We start from the raw sequence: 16,934 nt of genomic DNA, 5'->3' as shown, positions 1-16,934 counted from the left end.
GACGAAGGCTGAAACTTCTGCTAGGGTTTCTGTTTCTAGCTTACCGGTTAAAAAAAAAAGTGCAGCATCTTTTTTTTTTTTTTTTTTCCTTCATTTGAGAAGCATATTAGAACATCCTAAAAAATGTTAAGAAAACAGCTGTGAAGGAAAAGAGTAACCTACTTATTTTTGTAAGAGAATACAGGGCATATATTGCATATAGTGAACACAGAATGAAGTAGGGAGTCAACCTTCCAGTGATAATATATTGAAAACTGAGACCCAGACTAGAAGTTATGATCCTAATGTACCAAGACATGCTTTTTGAAAGCTTCTATTTTAAAAATCACATGACTAGCTAACACAAAAGTCATTCTAATCAGACAAATTTCTGAAGTGTTCCCAAAACCACTTACTGTAGAATTTATGAAAAATAAATTTGGAAAATAGTGCATTTTTATTTTCCCAGGCCTTTGCATTCTCTTTTACATAGGCCTTTAGCCACAGAATCACATGTAAAAAGAAAATGAAATGTTATTTTATACCAGATTGCTAAATTCTAGATTGTGTTTGAGGCACAGCTATGAGTGTATAGATGTAAAAATTACTTTTTTCTTCAATTTTGAAACCTCAAGTATACATTCTGTAGGTTTCATTATACTATTCAAATAATCCAGAAGGGAAAACAGGAATATTCAAAATGCAGCACTGGTAACAGATTCCCATATGAAACTCAGATATGCACTTCTGAATGCTGGTGATGGCACATGCAAAATTTCCTACATTGGACAGAAGAAACAAGGTTTTCTGTTTCCTCAGACAAAGCAGTCTATTCTCCACTATAGTTATAAACCCAGGTGTTTAATCCAACATTCACATTCTGCTGATGCTACATAAAATGAAGGAAAGTATACCCCTTCTTTGGATTTTATTTCCATACATACATCCACAACCAGTTAAATAATTTTCTGTACAACTGGGGAAGAAATATTACTATTTTAATCCTGATCAGCTTGTCATTTGGTCCAGTTCCCCTGTTTGCTTTCACTCCTGTAACAACTGAAATACAGGTAGAAAGTACTGCAGGACTGTGTAGCAATATTACAAAAGAGGAACAAAAGTAAGTCAAAAAGGTAGAAATGCAACACTTTTTCCTGCACAGAAACTGAAAGAATGCAGCTCCACTGAACTGGAAGAAAAAAGCACACAGAAGTCTGGATCTCCTGTAAAAGTTGCTGAATGTAGCCTTTTCAGTTTCTCTCGGGAAGATTTCAACTTTGGACAGTATCTCAGCATTTGTGCTTCATGGCAAGCTGAAAAAGAAAGAAAAAATGAATTAAAGAGAGATCACATGTAATGATAGCTCTATCAAGCTAATGTGGCTAGTCTGGATCAGAAGAGTTTGTAAACTGAATTATCCAAAAGATGCCTGAAATCCATAACTTCTTTGCACACAGATATGCAGTTGTTCCCTTTACTGTGACAGACAGGCAAAGTCTCCCTTTGCTATGCTGAGGAGGCAGGATTTATCTGCTTTCATAGCTGTGTTTCCTAATGTTCCATCATTTTGCTGTCTGTGAGGAGGGCTAGAGCAAGAGGCAAGAAACAAAGACATGCTTAAAAGAATGGTCATTTAGACCTAATGATTTGGATTGTTAAATACAATCAGAAATTCTAGACAAGTAATTTAAAACACCTGTTCAGCAACTCTGCCACTACGTAATGATGAAAAATTAAGGACTGATTGCCCTTCTACCTCTGTGATTACTTATTATTTCCATTTCAAATAATTCAAAAATGGACTTAAAACTGGGAATGAGAGGGAGAAGGAAGAGCTAAAGTGAGTTAAATCCTGTATAAAAAGTGTAGACAAACTGACTTTGGCAAACCAAGCAGAGAACTTAGTTTCAGGCTCTGTATAATAAAAAATTGATATATGTAGATAATAACATGCTAACGAAGCTGAGACGAGTAAACCCTCTAGGAAATTACCTAGAAACCAGAACTGATTGGGGCAGTTAAAATTTCCTCATTTGCTACCACTGAAATGCTGACCAATAAATGACTCAAATTTAATTAACATAAGCCTTTGATACTCAAGGACCTGGTCATAAGTGTGCCATTTTAAAAAACTATTATTTGAAGAGATATACTAGAAAGGGATTTCAGCATGAAAGAACTCCAACCAACACTTTTGTTTCTCCCCTCAAACAACAATATTTTTTTTCAGAAAAACGTGTCTTTAGCAGGCAACTCTGACAACAAGTTTTTATTGTACAGAATCCATAACTCTGAGCTCCTGTGCAGTCACCTGTGAGTGCTGTTGTTTCTGGTGCAAATTAAGTGTGTTTTGGGTTTTTTTTGTATTTTTTTTACAGGTGACTAAGGTGTTTTTTAAAGATGCTAGAAAGACTATTCCTATGCCATGCATCTTCCACTGTCTCCATTATGTGTTTTGTATCTTAAAATGACCTGACATATAGCTGAAGTAGAATCATAGAATCATAGGATCATTTAGGTTGGAAAAGACCTTTAAGATCATTGAGACCAACCATAAATCCGATACTGCCAAGTCCACCACTAAACCATCTCCCTAAGTGCCACATCTACCCGTCTTTTAAATACCTCCAGGGATGGGGACTCAACCACTTCCCTGGGCAGCCTGGTCCAATGCTTGACTACCCTTTTGGTGAAGAAATTTTCCTCATATCCAATCTAAATCTCTCCTGGCACAACTTGAGGCCATTTCCTCTTGTCCTATCAGCTGTTACTTGGGAAAAGAGACCGACCCCCACCTCGCTACAACCTCCTTTCAGGTAGCTGTAGAGAGCAATAAGGTCTCCCCTCAGCCTTCTCTTCTCCAGACTAAACAACCCCAGCTCCCTCATCCTCTCCTCATAAGACTTGTGCTCTAGACCCTTCACCAGCTTTGTTGCCCTTCTCTGGACACGCTCCAGCACCTCGGTGTCCTTCTTGTAGTGAGGGACCCAAAACTGAACACAGTACTCGAGGTGCGGCCTCACCAGTGCCAAGTACAGGGGCACTATCCCCTCCCTGGTCCTGCTGGCCACACTATTCCTGATACAAGCCAGGATGCCATTGGCCTTCTTGGCCCCCTGAGCACACTGCTGGCTCATATTCAGTCAACGGTTGACCAAAACCCCCACGTCCTTTTCCACCAGGCAGCTTTCCAGCCACTCTCCCCCAAGCCTGTAGCGTTGCATGGGGTTGTTATGACCCAAGTACAGGACTTGGCACTTAGCCTTGTTGAATCTCATACAGTTGGCCTCAGCCCATTGATCCAGCCTGTCCAGATCCCTCTGTAGAGCCTTCCTGCCCTCCAGCAGATCGACACTCCTGCCCAGCTTGGTGTCATCTGCAAACTTACTGAGGGTGCACTCAATCCCCTCATCCAGATCATCAATAAAGACATTAAACAGGACTGGCCCCAATACTGAGCCCTGAGGAACACCACTTGTGACCACCCACCAACTGTATTTAAGTCCTTTCACCACAACTCTTTGGGCCTGGCCATCCAGCCAGTTTTTCACCCAGCAAAGAGTACGCCCATCAAAGCCATAAGCAGGCACTTACTTCAGGAGAATGCTGTGGGAAATGGTGTCAAAGGCTTTACTAAAGTCTAAGTAAAAAACATCCACAGCCTTTCCCTCACCCACTAAGCAAGTCACCTTGTTTTAGAAGGGGATCAGGTTAGTCAAGCAGGACCTGCCTTTCATAAACCCATGCTGACTGGGCCTGACGGCCTGGTCGCCCTGTATGTGCTGTGTGATGGCACTCAAGATGATAACCTTCCTTGGCACTGAGGTCAGGCTGACAGGCCTGTAGTTCTCCAGATCCTCCTTCCGGCCCTTCTTGTAGATGGGCATCATATTTGCTAACCTCCAGTCAACTGGGACCTCCCCGGTTAGCCAGGACTGCTGATAAATGATTGAAAGTGGCATGGTGAGCACTTCCACCAGCTCCCTCAGTACCCCTGGGTGTATCCCATCCGGACTCATAGACTTGTGTGTGTCTACGTGGTATAGCAAGTCAGTAACCATTTCCCCTCAGCTCAGGGGGCTGGGTACCCCGAGAACAACTGGTCTGACTGTTAAAGACTGAGGCAAAGAAGGCATTAAGTACCTCAGCCTTTTTCTCATCCTTTGTCACTATGCTTTCCCCCTGCATCCAATAAAGGATGGAGATTCTCCTTAGCCCTCCTTTTGTTGCTAATGTATTTATAGAAACATTTTTTATTGTCTTTTATGGCAGTAGCCAGATTAAGTTCTAGTTGGGCTTTGGCCCTTTTAATTTTCTCCCTGCATAACCTCATGACATTCTTGTAGTCCTCCTGAGTTGCCTGCCCCTTCTTCCAAAAGTCATAAACTCCCCTTCTTTTCCCTGAGTTCCAGCCAAAGCTCTCTGTTCAGCCAGGCAGGTCTTCTTCCCCCCCCAGCTTGTCTTTCAGTACATAGAGACAGCCTGCCCCTGTGCCTTTAATATTTCCTTCTTGAAGAACATCCAGCCTTCCTGGACTCCTTTGCACTTCAGGGCTGCCTCCCAAGGGACTCTGTCAACCAGGCTCCTAAACAGGCCACAGTCTGCCCTCCAGAAGTCCAAGGTAGCAGTTCTGCTGACCCCCCTCATTCCTTCATTGAGAATCAAAAACTCTATCATGTTGTGACTGCTGTGCCCAAGACAGCCTCCAACCATCACATCACCCACCAGTCCTTCTCTGTTCGTAAACAACAGGTCCAGCGGGGCGTCTTCCCTAGCTGGCTCAGTCACCAGCTGTGTCAAGCAGTTGTCTTCCACACCCTCCAGGAACCTCCTAGACTGTTTCCTCTCTGCTGTACTGTATTTCCAGCAGACATCTGGTAAGATGAAGTCCCCCATGAGAACAAGGGCTAGCGATTGTGAGATTTCTCCCAGCTGTTTACAGAATATTTCATCTGCCTCTTCATCCTGGTTGCATGGTCTATAACAGACTCCCACCATATCTGCCTTGTTAGCCTTTGCACTGATTCTTACCCATAAAGTCTCAATCCTTTCACCACCATCATCAAGCTCTACACAGTCAAGACACTCCCTAACATACAGGGCTTCCTCAATGCCTGTCCTTCCTTGCCTATCCCTTCTGAAGAGTTTATAGCCGTCCACTGCAGCACTCCAGTTGTTCAAGTCATCCCACCATGTTTCCATGATTGCAACTATATCATAGTTTTCCTGCTGCATAATGGCTTCCAACTCCTCCTGTTTGTTGCCCAAGTAACGTCCAGACATACAAATTAAGCTGTAAGAGAAATCTGTATCCAGTCATGATACTATAGTGGTGAAATTAATTACGGGCTGACAATAATTCAAAGTACTTTTACTGTTTTACTGAAGGCAACTATTAAGCAACTAAAATGGGAACTCTGCTTTGCTGCACAAAGTGTTAATAAATACTAGCAAGTTAAAATTGGTGCCTCTCTCTTCATGTCACTGTTTTGCCAGAAAGTTACAATTTTGCCATTTAAGCAACATTCAGCTGGACCTGTCCTTCCCGGTTTCACTGGAGTAATATGTTTTCTGTACAAACATCTAAGGTCTGAATAGCAGCTGCCCCTCAAAGACTTAATCAGAGAAACATTAAAATAAACAATACTGTACTTATTCCTAAATGCTCCACCAAAACCCCAACAACCCCTCTTGCAAACCAAAGCACATCACCATAAAACCACAGTCTCTCTAACCTAATACATCCTTGGGTGGCTGCCCTATGCATTTTTGTGAGATAACAGCAGAGAAATTGCAGGACTTCTGCACTGCTAAGATACAATTCAAGACTCGGGACACCAATACAGAAAAATTTGCAAGAAAAAGGTGTTGTAAACCCCATTTTACTAAATTATCCTTATGATCATTAAGATGACAATTATTCATTTGCGGTCCTCTAAGAACTAAACTATATTTTGTTTTCTTCAAACACAAAGATGTTATTTTCTTGTTAAAAAGACAAAACCCAAGCATTTATTACAAATCCTTAACTATCATCCACTGAAAGACCATCACACTCCTGTTTCAGGCAGCTGATAACTGGGATAGCTTCAACAGCACATGGCCTCACACTCATCTGAGGAAGACTGGTAATCTGTAGAATTGGACTGGCAGGAAGGTTTCATAAATCCCAGCCCAGCACACAGTCCAAATGGAGATTATCCTTTTCTATCCTGCATCACTTAGACATTTCCTGCAGAAACTGTTCTCACTTACTGCCAGAGACATGTAAGCTCAAATGACTATGTACAAAATCCTGATTGAGAATTTTCCCACATTTTTTATTTGATTAAAAACATAAAATACTTGTGGATGTTTTTAGCTTCTCCACCATTCCTGCTATGTTTCCCTCCAATTTTTGTTGTGAATTATTACATCAGGATTTTGTAAACTTTTATTTCTAAATATGGTACAGCACAGGCTATGAAAGATGGTATTTTTATTACAATACTTCATCCTTTAATCCTGAGATTTTAAAAATAAGATTTGCCTAATAGAACCTGCTGAAAAGAATTTTTTCTGTTCACAGCATGTCTTCATCTGTGGAACCGCTATTCTGCACATGTGGAAGACGAAAGGGCAACACACACTAATGAAACCTATTCAAATCTTAATCAAGATTCAAGCGGCCCAACTATCAGAGGAATTTTTCATTTTTGAACTCCCTTACCAAGCAGCACTCTATGCTTTACTCTAAAGCAGCAAACCTTTTGCCCCTTATGCTAGAGGCAGTAGTAGCTGCTGTTTAAGGTTGGTTTAGTTGGCACAGTTATCATCACTAGTGGTGGTGGGAAGAGGTGGTGGTGGTAGATGAAAGTCCAAAAGCAGGCTCATACCATACTCAGGACACTAAGCTGAACCACGCTAATCTAAATGGACTACAAAGTAGAGGATTATCCCAGTAAATATTAAAAAAAGTGGTTTTGTGACACTTTAAAGGCTAAATAAGGCAGAGGCTTGCATACAACTGCAAGGTATCAATCCAAGTTTTCCAGTGTTAATGCAGTAGCCAGGCATTTTTTGGCATAAGCATGATAAAGCCTAATGCACGTGCTAAGCATCAAAACTATCAAAACTTGCATGCTAAAATGGTTGCTCACATTCAGAAAACTTTTACTTTTTTTTTTGAAAAGCATTCTGTCTGCTGTGGATGTGTTATGCAGCCACCAAATCAAATGCTGTGGATACCTAGAATTTCTGTCACAGAGATGGAAGCTCAGCACCATTATGCACATGCAGAAGCAACAGGCACAGTACTATCAATACCTTCCATCAAGAACAGGCAATGTCCATACATTCCTGAGACAGAACAATTCCTCAAAATCCTCATAAATAACATTTCCAGACATAAAAAGATACGTCTTCAGAAAGAGAAAGTCACAGACCCATGACTCCTTATCAAAGGGGATGAACAACAATTTCACTATACTGCTGCACGAAGTATGAGGACTAGTACCAAACAGTAGTGTGATGATGGATTTAAAATTTGCTTCAGGAAGGTGAAGATAGGTAGTTTCAATTCAAGTGGAAATGCAGCAAACCTCAGATCTATGCACAGAAGTAGCTATAAACCAGAAATCTGCCAAGGAAGGAACAGTATCAAGGAAAACAGCAAGCTGTTTGTAAACAGTGACTGACAGCAATTTTTTCTAGAACTTCCTCCTCTCAAAATAAAGGAATGTGTGTCTCTAACCTACCAAGAGCCTTATCCTGCCAAAATCTTACCTTGTGTGCAGTTTCTGCAAACTGCTGAGCACTGTTTTTCAGCTCCTCTGTCTTTTCTTCTGCTCGACCTAGCCTTTCACCACGCTCATTCAAGGCCTGACTTGCCTTCTGTACTGCACTTGTCACACTGTCTGCTGCTGAATGGAGTATGCTGTTTCCTGCAATATCAAAAGAAACTATTAGAACACCCATATATATATATATATGCTTTGTATTAAATACAATTATTTTCATTTATGATGTTCTAGAGCTGATGTGTTATCTGCTAGTTTACCATCTAGTTGCATTTTGGATAATGGGATAAGTTATTGTTTTTTCTCACTCAAACCATATTATTAGCAACTTATAAACAAGTATCATATGGCAACATAATACTTGGGGAATATAAGGAAGCAGTGGACATAACCTAACTATGTATTTTTTTTAAGCCTTATGCCCATATGTCATTTCAGGAAGCTATTCTACTAAATCAATGAAACCATTCACAAGTGTACACAGCTTCTTCACAACACTCTCATGTTAATACAGATTAACTTTCTTTGGAGGTTACACTATTTCCTTAGAGAATAAATGATTGATACCGCAGGACACATCTGTATGAATTCACCATTTTTTTTCCACGCTATAATTATTATAATATTTCATTTGCAAGTGCACCCCGAACACTATTACTACAGTTATTTTATGCTGCTCTGATCTATCTACCTTTGACCCTTCTCCACATGGAGCACCAGCCATGTTTCATGTGACAACATACTTTATTTAAACCTTAGTATTTAAAGTCCCAGCAAGGCTCAATATCTTCTAAGCCTTTAGCTTTATCATCCAAATCAACTTATCAGTTTCTCTGTTTCTTCTTTGGCATGCAATGTAGTAGTTTCTTCAAGTTTTCAACAGAACTCCCTTTCTCCTCTACGTTTATCCCTTTTAAATGCTCACGCTTTTCAGTACTCTTTTCTATACCGTTTCTCAACAGAAGGGATTTTCCTCTTTCTGGAATGAACTGCTGATGAACTTTTATAATATAAACCACAGTACAAACTGAAAACCCTTCAGAGAAAGTTACACATTATCAGTACGAATTGGTATGTATTAAAATACATCTAGGACAAAAAAAAAAAAAATTGTCTCATCCTTTAACCTTTTCAGCAGAAGTGTGTTTTCTTCCACAAGATTTAAAACTTAATCTACCTACAGGGAATTTGTTATCTAGGAATTTGTTGTCTAGACACATATAAAGGCACTGCAAGAGCCAGAAAGCCAATACAAATAGAGTATTAACCACTCTTACGCCGTTCTCTGAACTGCCCCAAATATTGTCATCGCACAGAGCATTTTTTCACAGCATGAAAACCAAATGTGTAACACTTTCAAATGAATTATGCTGGTAAAGGTACAAAACTAGTTCAACACACAAAGCTGAACCGAGCACTACAGAGCAAATCTGCTGTTATAACAAAGTCAAGTGAAAATAAACACAAACCTACCACTTTTATCGTTAATCTGAAAAGTGTATCTACTTCAAAAATATTGCCAGGTTAAAAAATAAAACCCAAACATTAATTTGAAGGGTTATTTTGCTATTATTTTCATAAGGAAAAAGAAGAACAAAAGACCCATTCAGACTCATTTTACAGATAATACTCCTTTCCTTAGAAACAGCAAACAAACAGTGAAGCATGAAACCATAGGTTGCCCCAAGTAGCCTCTGGAACAACAGTACAAGCTGCACATGCAGGAACTATTGAGATAAACTGCCTTAAAATTTTATTAAACTAAAACACAACTAGTATCAAACTATGGAGGTGGGGGAGGGACCCAAGAACCTACACACAATGACTCACATATGATGAGTCAATATGAGAAATACCAAGGAAAGAGCACCCTGGCCTGCTGTATATCAATACTGTTACAGTTTTCACATTAGTAATTAAAAATAATGGATGTATAGGATGTGGAACAGCTACAAGTTTGGGTTTTTCTATTGTTGCATGGAACAAAGAGGCTGCATTTAGAAAAGGGAAATAACGATTGGCATTAATGTTGAAGAGATGAACACTCTGAGAACACTCTGAGTTGGAACTATTTTGTTCATAATTTGCTTGTTTAAAGCCAGTTCTTAGGAGATTATTTTGGCTTCTGTTCAGGTAGCTTTCCCAATAAACACAAGTACTAGGCAACACTGCACTGGAAACAGTTTCCTATTTTTGGTAGTGTGATCTAAAGGCTTTAACCTCTTGTATAAATCAGTGCTAGTTTTCTCGGATAAGAGTTTTAAAAGCTCTCAACACTGGATTAACTCTGTTGCTGCTTTACAAGATCACAAAGCTTCTGCTGAATTCAAGGGAAGCAAGGTACATGGAGTGCTTTATAAGACTAAGCATCTTCTGAAGTCTTAAAATGTGCTGGGGAGTAGAAGTTAACACATTGCTGACCTTCTGTCAATGTCAATAGGAAATTGGCAGAATGAAAATATTCTGTATTTTCTACATTCCTGAAATATCAGGATTTGTGGCCAAAGATTGATATCTATTTCTCCACATTGTTTTCAGCAGAGAATGAACTTGGAAGTTTGGCACAATGATAGTAACTGTTTTTCTCTCTAGCTAATACAATATTGTGTTCTCTCCAGGTAAGATCTGCTATATTTTTTTATGGGCAGTCACTTGCAGAAGTTGCTATTCTGAGACTGTTTTGGAGAACTACTTTTGGATAATCTTTTCCAATGGAATATCAGTAAAACAATAAAATAAAATCCACTCTAATCTATAAGCAACACAGAAACCCATGTGTCAGTAGTCTGTTGAATTTCATCAGTGTATTTCTAGAGCATGTGTAGGTGGTTGCCGGTATGACTGACTATGCCTTGTCCTTACATTAGTACCACTGCAAGAATAACAACACTTATACTGGATGTATTGGAGAATCATTCCTACGAACAAATCACCTACAACCTGCAAAATTTTTAAGCTGTTCTTCAGGAGATAACTACTGTGATTCATGATCTCCAGAGAAGTTTGTTCCATGACTGAACAACAAAACTGCCTGAACTGTACCCACTTAGGTGTAAACTTATGCCAGCTGCACTGAGACACTGAAGAAAAAAACTAAAGAAATGACAGTCAACATCTCTTTCCTAGAGTCTGGAAAGACTGTTTTCCATCTTTTCTCAACTTTTACCAAAGATGTGACAACTGCTGTTAACCACCTTTTTTTTTTGTTAACCACCTTCCCCCCCGCCCCCCCCCCCCCCCCCCCCCCCCCCCCCCCGTGAAGAGCCTGAGGGGTTTCAGAACTTCTCATCTACTAGATTAGAAACACAAGCTCCTCAATGGAAGGCTTTAAACAGCTTTTCACATACATCTTCTCAGGGAAGAGATTTTATAGCACTTGCAAAATGAGATAAACACCACCAAAATATGGGTATGGGTCAGCTGATGTTCTGAGTTGTTTTTAGTAGGAAAGAACTTGCTTTGTTCCAAGATGTTCAATTCCAAGGGCCCATGATCTTGAATTTTGTGTGGCTGCAGTCTTCATTGTGAGCAGAAAGAGTCGCATGCTTGTATGGCTGCTTTTTCTAAGGTATAAAGAGATCCTTCCATTTCTGGAGCACCTATATCTTTCTATAGCGCTGTAGAACAGATCCCAGTAGTTGATACTACAGACTCTTCTCTTTCAAATAAACATGAAAGCAAAATAGAAAAAGTTTACTTATTTTGTAATTTTATTAAACAGCTTTTTTTTTTTTTTTTAAGTGTCTATTAAGGGCAAGCACACAGGTTTTTGCTATCCAACAGTATTTGCAGACTCACTGAGTAAGTGGAGCAAATATTGCCAGATAATATGGGGAAAATATGTATTTATACTGAGTTTAATATAAAGCATTAGGTTAATATTAATTTATAGTATCAACAAAACGTACGTTTAGGACAACTTCAGTTTGAAACTAAACAAATCAAGCTTAATTCACTGGGTTTCTTCAGTTTAATTTTGCTATATATAAAAGCACAGAAACATACTGCTAATTTATTTTCAGTTACGCAAACAAGTCCTAATACAGCTTTTTCTTCTATAACACTTTTTGTCTTATTATCTGAAGTTGTCTACCCAGAGGAAAGGAACATGCAGATTTCCAAATCAATCAATAGTTACACAGCTTGGTAATCCAATTTGCTAAGCAAATTATATATTTTATTTTGAATTTGCTGCAGTAAAATATAAACTATTGGAATTAAAATCACTGCTCCCTTTAGAGAATTCAGTGACCCGTATAATTATACATAACATTACTGAGGCCCAAAGGCACAGAAATAGCAGAAGGGCAGCGGCCCTTGGGCGAGTGCTTTAGACCAGTGACCCTAGCTTATGGGCATAAAAACTGAAGAAATAACACTTTTCAGGAAGCACCACAGCTCCTCTCAGACTCATTTTTAATTTTTTGGTTCTTACGATCACAAGCTATATCAGAGGGGTTTGCAGCCCATGAAATCAGGTGACATTGCTTTAGGCCTTTTATCATGCACAAAAGTATATCCTTAACCCACCATACCCAGTAACCTGAAAAATATAAAGATACTATCATCAATCAGCCTGGGAACCGGTCTATTTGTTGAAGAAACTAATTGGTCTCTAGAGATACTATTATTTAGTTTGCATGATTTGTTTTATCACACATTCATAAAAGGTTCATTGCATTCTCTATTAGCCATATCAAATGTATTTCGGTTCAATGAGGAGATTTATCTGTACATTAGTGATAAGACTCTACAGTGACTGATTTGTAAATACAAGCATTCACCTTTTTAACTGTATATGCATTAATGTAGAATTTAGCAACTACCTTCTTCTGAGAAGGAAATGAATGCAATTAGCTATGATAATTAAGAAGTTCCATCTATCACATGAACTTTTTTTTAATTTAAAGAAAACAGATATTTATGGTTCCCATTGAACTGCATGAAACTGGACCCGTGTCACTGAATAAAGGTTAAAAGCGTAATGACAATCAGTTCAAGCTCATTAACAAGACCACCTCTATCACAGCATAATTATTCTATATGCCTACACATGCTATTTACACTCAGATATACTGGTGCCACTAAAAGTTCAACAGAAATTTGGAAACATTGATTGTAAATACAAAGAATAGCTTTTTTCTCCTTCACTATATTGTGTTTTGTTAACTGCCTGTGCACTCATCACTCAAGAACCAAAAGCACTGAACAATTAAAATACCAATACAAAACTAAATGACTCTAGAGAGAAGAGAAAGGTGCTTAACAATTAAGAATGAACACATCCTCGTGAAAGCATCACAGAGATGCTGTTCGTAAGTGGGAAAGTGGTCTGAAGAAGGGAAGAGGATATATAGTACAGCATTATTTCTCTTCCCAAGTTACTTCAAAACACTGAAAAAACAGTTTAAATTGACAAAAGCCAAATATTAAAAACAAACAAACCAAACCAAAACAAAAAAAACCAAAAAACAAAACACTAAGAGAGGAAGAGATGAATATAAATTCCGGGTTTCCTGACAAAGGATAGTGAAAGAAACCTTAAGACTGTATTTCTAATTATAGCTAGGAATTAAGATTACTTTTCAGTTTATCTCATCACTCCTCAAAAATGGAGGTGACAATGACAGAATATAGCTTCAGAAGGGAATTTTGAAAATAAATCACCTTTTTAATTTCCATCTAAAATTAATGATGATCCTTGTGACTTATATAACTGATCAGCTTTAAATTCTTTGCTTGGTTATAGCAGTTTTCTAACTTTTCATACCAATGATTATTATTAGACTCCATACACATATATACAATTTGATTAAATTGTAAGTAAAATCACAAAGAAAAAAAACCCCAATTTGCTAATATTTTGATCTTGTGTTCACAGGTTCCAAATCTCTTACCAGCAAGTTACCTAAGCATGGGAAAAATTCTCAAGATAAACAGTAATTTCAGGTGAAGTATTTCTGTGACTTTTCAAGATACTACATCTATTTTTAAATGAATTTCAGAAATATAATAAAGTTAAATTTTTCCCTTAAAGAACCACAGTTAATTTCTTAGGTTTCTCTTAGCATTTCATCCTGTTAAATAGCACAGGCCTTGGTGCTGACTTAGAAGGAATGCCAATAGTAACTGGCTACCATTTGGACTTTGAACTGCTGACCGTTACCCTTGATGTCCACCCACCTTGTTGTCCACCTATCCAGTCTGTATTTCCCCAGCTTTGCTATGACGATGCTAGAGAAGACAGTGTTGAATGCTGAAGTCAAGGAAAATGATATCTGCTGCTCTCCCTTCATCCACCAAGCCAGTCGCTTCACCACAGAACACAAGCTGGTTGGGACCAATTTGCTTTTAACAAATCTCTGGTGCCAGCACTCCTTGCCCTTTGTGTGTCTAGAAAAGTTTTTACCAAGGATTTGCTCAATAGCCTTACAAAGGTAGAAAATGTATTTCAAGTTAACTAGCAATTGAAGTTTTCAGCACAGAATTATTACCTGGTTCAAATAATTGTTAAATACCAAGGCTTCTCTATGGATGCAAACAGAATTCAGACTCATGAAAACCTCATTTAATCTTCAGTCCTACACGTAATATGGCTATTCATGTTGGATGTTGTCTTAGTTGTCAATGTCAAGCATTAATTTTCAAATACCAGGCTTGATAAAAATTATTACAGTCATTTGCATGTCTCAAAGTAGAAGTCATTTGGGTTTTGTTTTTTCTTTTGTGTTTTTTTCTTTTTGAATTGTCAAACCTTTTTTATCTACCTCCATCTTGGTTCTCATTACAGGTTTTGAAAAACACCTACCCATAATTACTGCACAGCAAAGATCCACAGTATTTCCTTGACACTAAACTCATTCACTACTTTAAAAAGTTTTAATAGACTGGAGGAAAAAAAAAAAAAAAGAAAAATCAAACCTAGTATGGCAGGTCATACCAGTCACAATGAGACTTTTTTTTTTTTTTTTTACTTAATGTCCTTTTGTGTCTTTTTGTCAGCGAAAGGCTGCTATTTTAGCGTTCTGTTTCTGGTCGGTTATGTCTCTGGCAGAGATAACGCATGCTATGCTAAACCTGAAGGTACTGTGGCTCAAGCAGCACGAAACTGAGGGGGAAGAAACCCTCTAGTGTGGGCTGCTGTGTGGGAATTTGTACTTGTTCCAGCTAAGTATCTCCACCGTCAGTGCTGATCAACAGCTTGCAAGTAACCAGGCTCTGCATTCTGCATCCCATGAACACCCCTGACGTAGGCTTCCCTAAACCTCCCCTACATCTACTAGAGTACAAGCAGCTCCACTGCAAAACTTCTCTCCATGTTCAAGGATGAGAGCTAGGATCTGCCCCATAGAAAAACTAAAGTGTTTCTGAACATAGCAGAAATTGGATGATTCCTACAACATTACTTTGGACTGACAACAGCTAGAACAAGTCACAGAAAGTCTGACTCCTGAGTTACAGTTAGCAGTGCTTGCCAATACTAATGCATCTTATGCCCATATTATTATTTAATTTTACTTTCACTTTAATCAATCTAGCTACAGGTAGGAAATGTAATGAAGCCAGCTGTTTGATGTCCTTCAGACAACTATGCTTTAACCTGTTTAAATGCTGTAAGCCTTCCCTTTAGGACATGTATTCCTCCCTCTCCCCAAAAGCATTGGAAATTGGTAATTTTGTTTGGCAAATAATGAATTAAGGTGATCACTGCTATCAAAGACAAAATACTAGGATAAACAGATTTTGGTCTGATCTGGTTGGAATATTCATCATGTTCCAAGAAAACTCCTGAAGAAGTTGTTTAACAAAAACTGATGGACATTTAAGAAAATTACAAGAATCAGCAGATGCTTTCAAAAAAGTTTTAGAGCAAGGTAAATATACAGTGATATTTATCTAGTATATTTTCCAAGTCTCCAACTATTTGTGGCTTTAGGGATTTCATGAGACAAAGAGTATCTTTTTACCTATCATCTTGGTTGAATTCTTATCATAAACTTCCCTAAGAAAAGAACCAACCCCACTTTTAGCTGGCCAAATATTATTGTTTCCAAACATACCAAATCCATGCATCTGGATGATCTCTGCTATTTTCCCTAACCAGAACCACACAAATTAAAGAAAATCAAGTAGCATGAAACACAGACGACCATTAGCTGACCACAACCTGAAAGCGGCACATGAAGAGAATGACTTCTTGTCCTAGTTTTGGCTGTGATAGAGTTAATTTTCTTCTTAGTAACTGGTATATCACTATGTTTTGGATTTAGTATGAGAATAATGTTGATAAGACACTGATGTCTTAGTTGTTGCTAAGCAGCGCTTACACTAAGTCCAGGACTTTTCAGCTTCCCATGCTCTGCCAGGTGCACAAGAAGCTGGGAGGGGGCACAGCCAGGGGGGCTGACCCAGACTGGCCAAAGGGCTATGCCATTCTGCATGACGTCATGCTCAGTATATAAACTGGGGGGAGTTGGCTGGGAGGGAGGCACCGCTGCTCGGGGAAGGGCTGGGCATCGGTCAGTGGGTGGTGAGCAGTTGCATCGTTCATCACTTGCTTTGTATATTATTATTACCACTGCTACTACTATTACTATTATTTTACTTTATTTCAATTATTAAACTGTTCTTATCTCAACCCATGAGTTTCCTCACTTTTAGTCTTCTGATTCTCTCCCCCATCCCACCGCAGAGGGGGGAGTGAGCCAGCAGCTGTGTGGTGCTTAGTTGCTGGCTGGGGTTAAACCATGACACTTCTGCAGACCATAGGGAATAAAATTTAATCAAGTGGAGATGATGAAATCTTTAAAAAAAATAAATTTACCTTGATTACCTTAAAGGTTCAACAGTTCAATATTTTTATTGCTAACAAGCAAGGTGTATCCAAATTTTTCAATATGGCTTGCAAAATCTTAGATTTAGAAAGAGCTGTATTACAAATAAACAATCCTTTTTATGGTTCTGCAAGGGACTATAAAAATCCTTTCCACGGACAGTTGAGTAGGATACACTTTCTTGCCACTGTTGGAAGAAAATGGAAGTATTATTTCTGATGCTAGTGCCCTTTTATTTTAAACAGTGACATTAAACAACATAGGGGCCACGGGAGTGAAAAAAAATATTTTTCATTGATGAGATCTCTTGATAATGAGAATACCTCCTGATCTACTGAGATTC

General features: G+C 38.6%; 1 protein-coding gene across 3 annotated transcripts in view; it reads right to left on the bottom strand.

Moving 5' to 3' along the window:
* Positions 1–1,268: 1,268 nt before the first annotated feature.
* Positions 1,269–16,934, bottom strand: part of STXBP6 (syntaxin binding protein 6) — a gene marked incomplete at both ends in the record, with an annotated part of 89,459 nt that continues 73,793 nt past the window's right edge. For 2 of the 3 annotated variants that reach the window (XM_082316595.1, XM_082316597.1), the window contains 2 exons: positions 1,269–1,292; positions 7,744–7,901. In XM_082316595.1, the coding sequence (XP_082172721.1) occupies positions 1,269–1,292; positions 7,744–7,901 (182 nt within the window). The remainder of the gene's footprint in view (positions 1,293–7,743; positions 7,902–16,934) is intronic. The other variant, XM_082316596.1, reaches the window with a different exon arrangement.

This window comes from Platalea leucorodia (assembly GCF_965183815.1).
Source record: "Platalea leucorodia genome assembly, chromosome: 7".
NCBI lineage: Eukaryota > Metazoa > Chordata > Aves > Pelecaniformes > Threskiornithidae > Platalea > Platalea leucorodia.
Note: the sequence above shows the minus strand (reverse complement) of the source record. Positions and strands in the feature narration are given on the sequence as shown.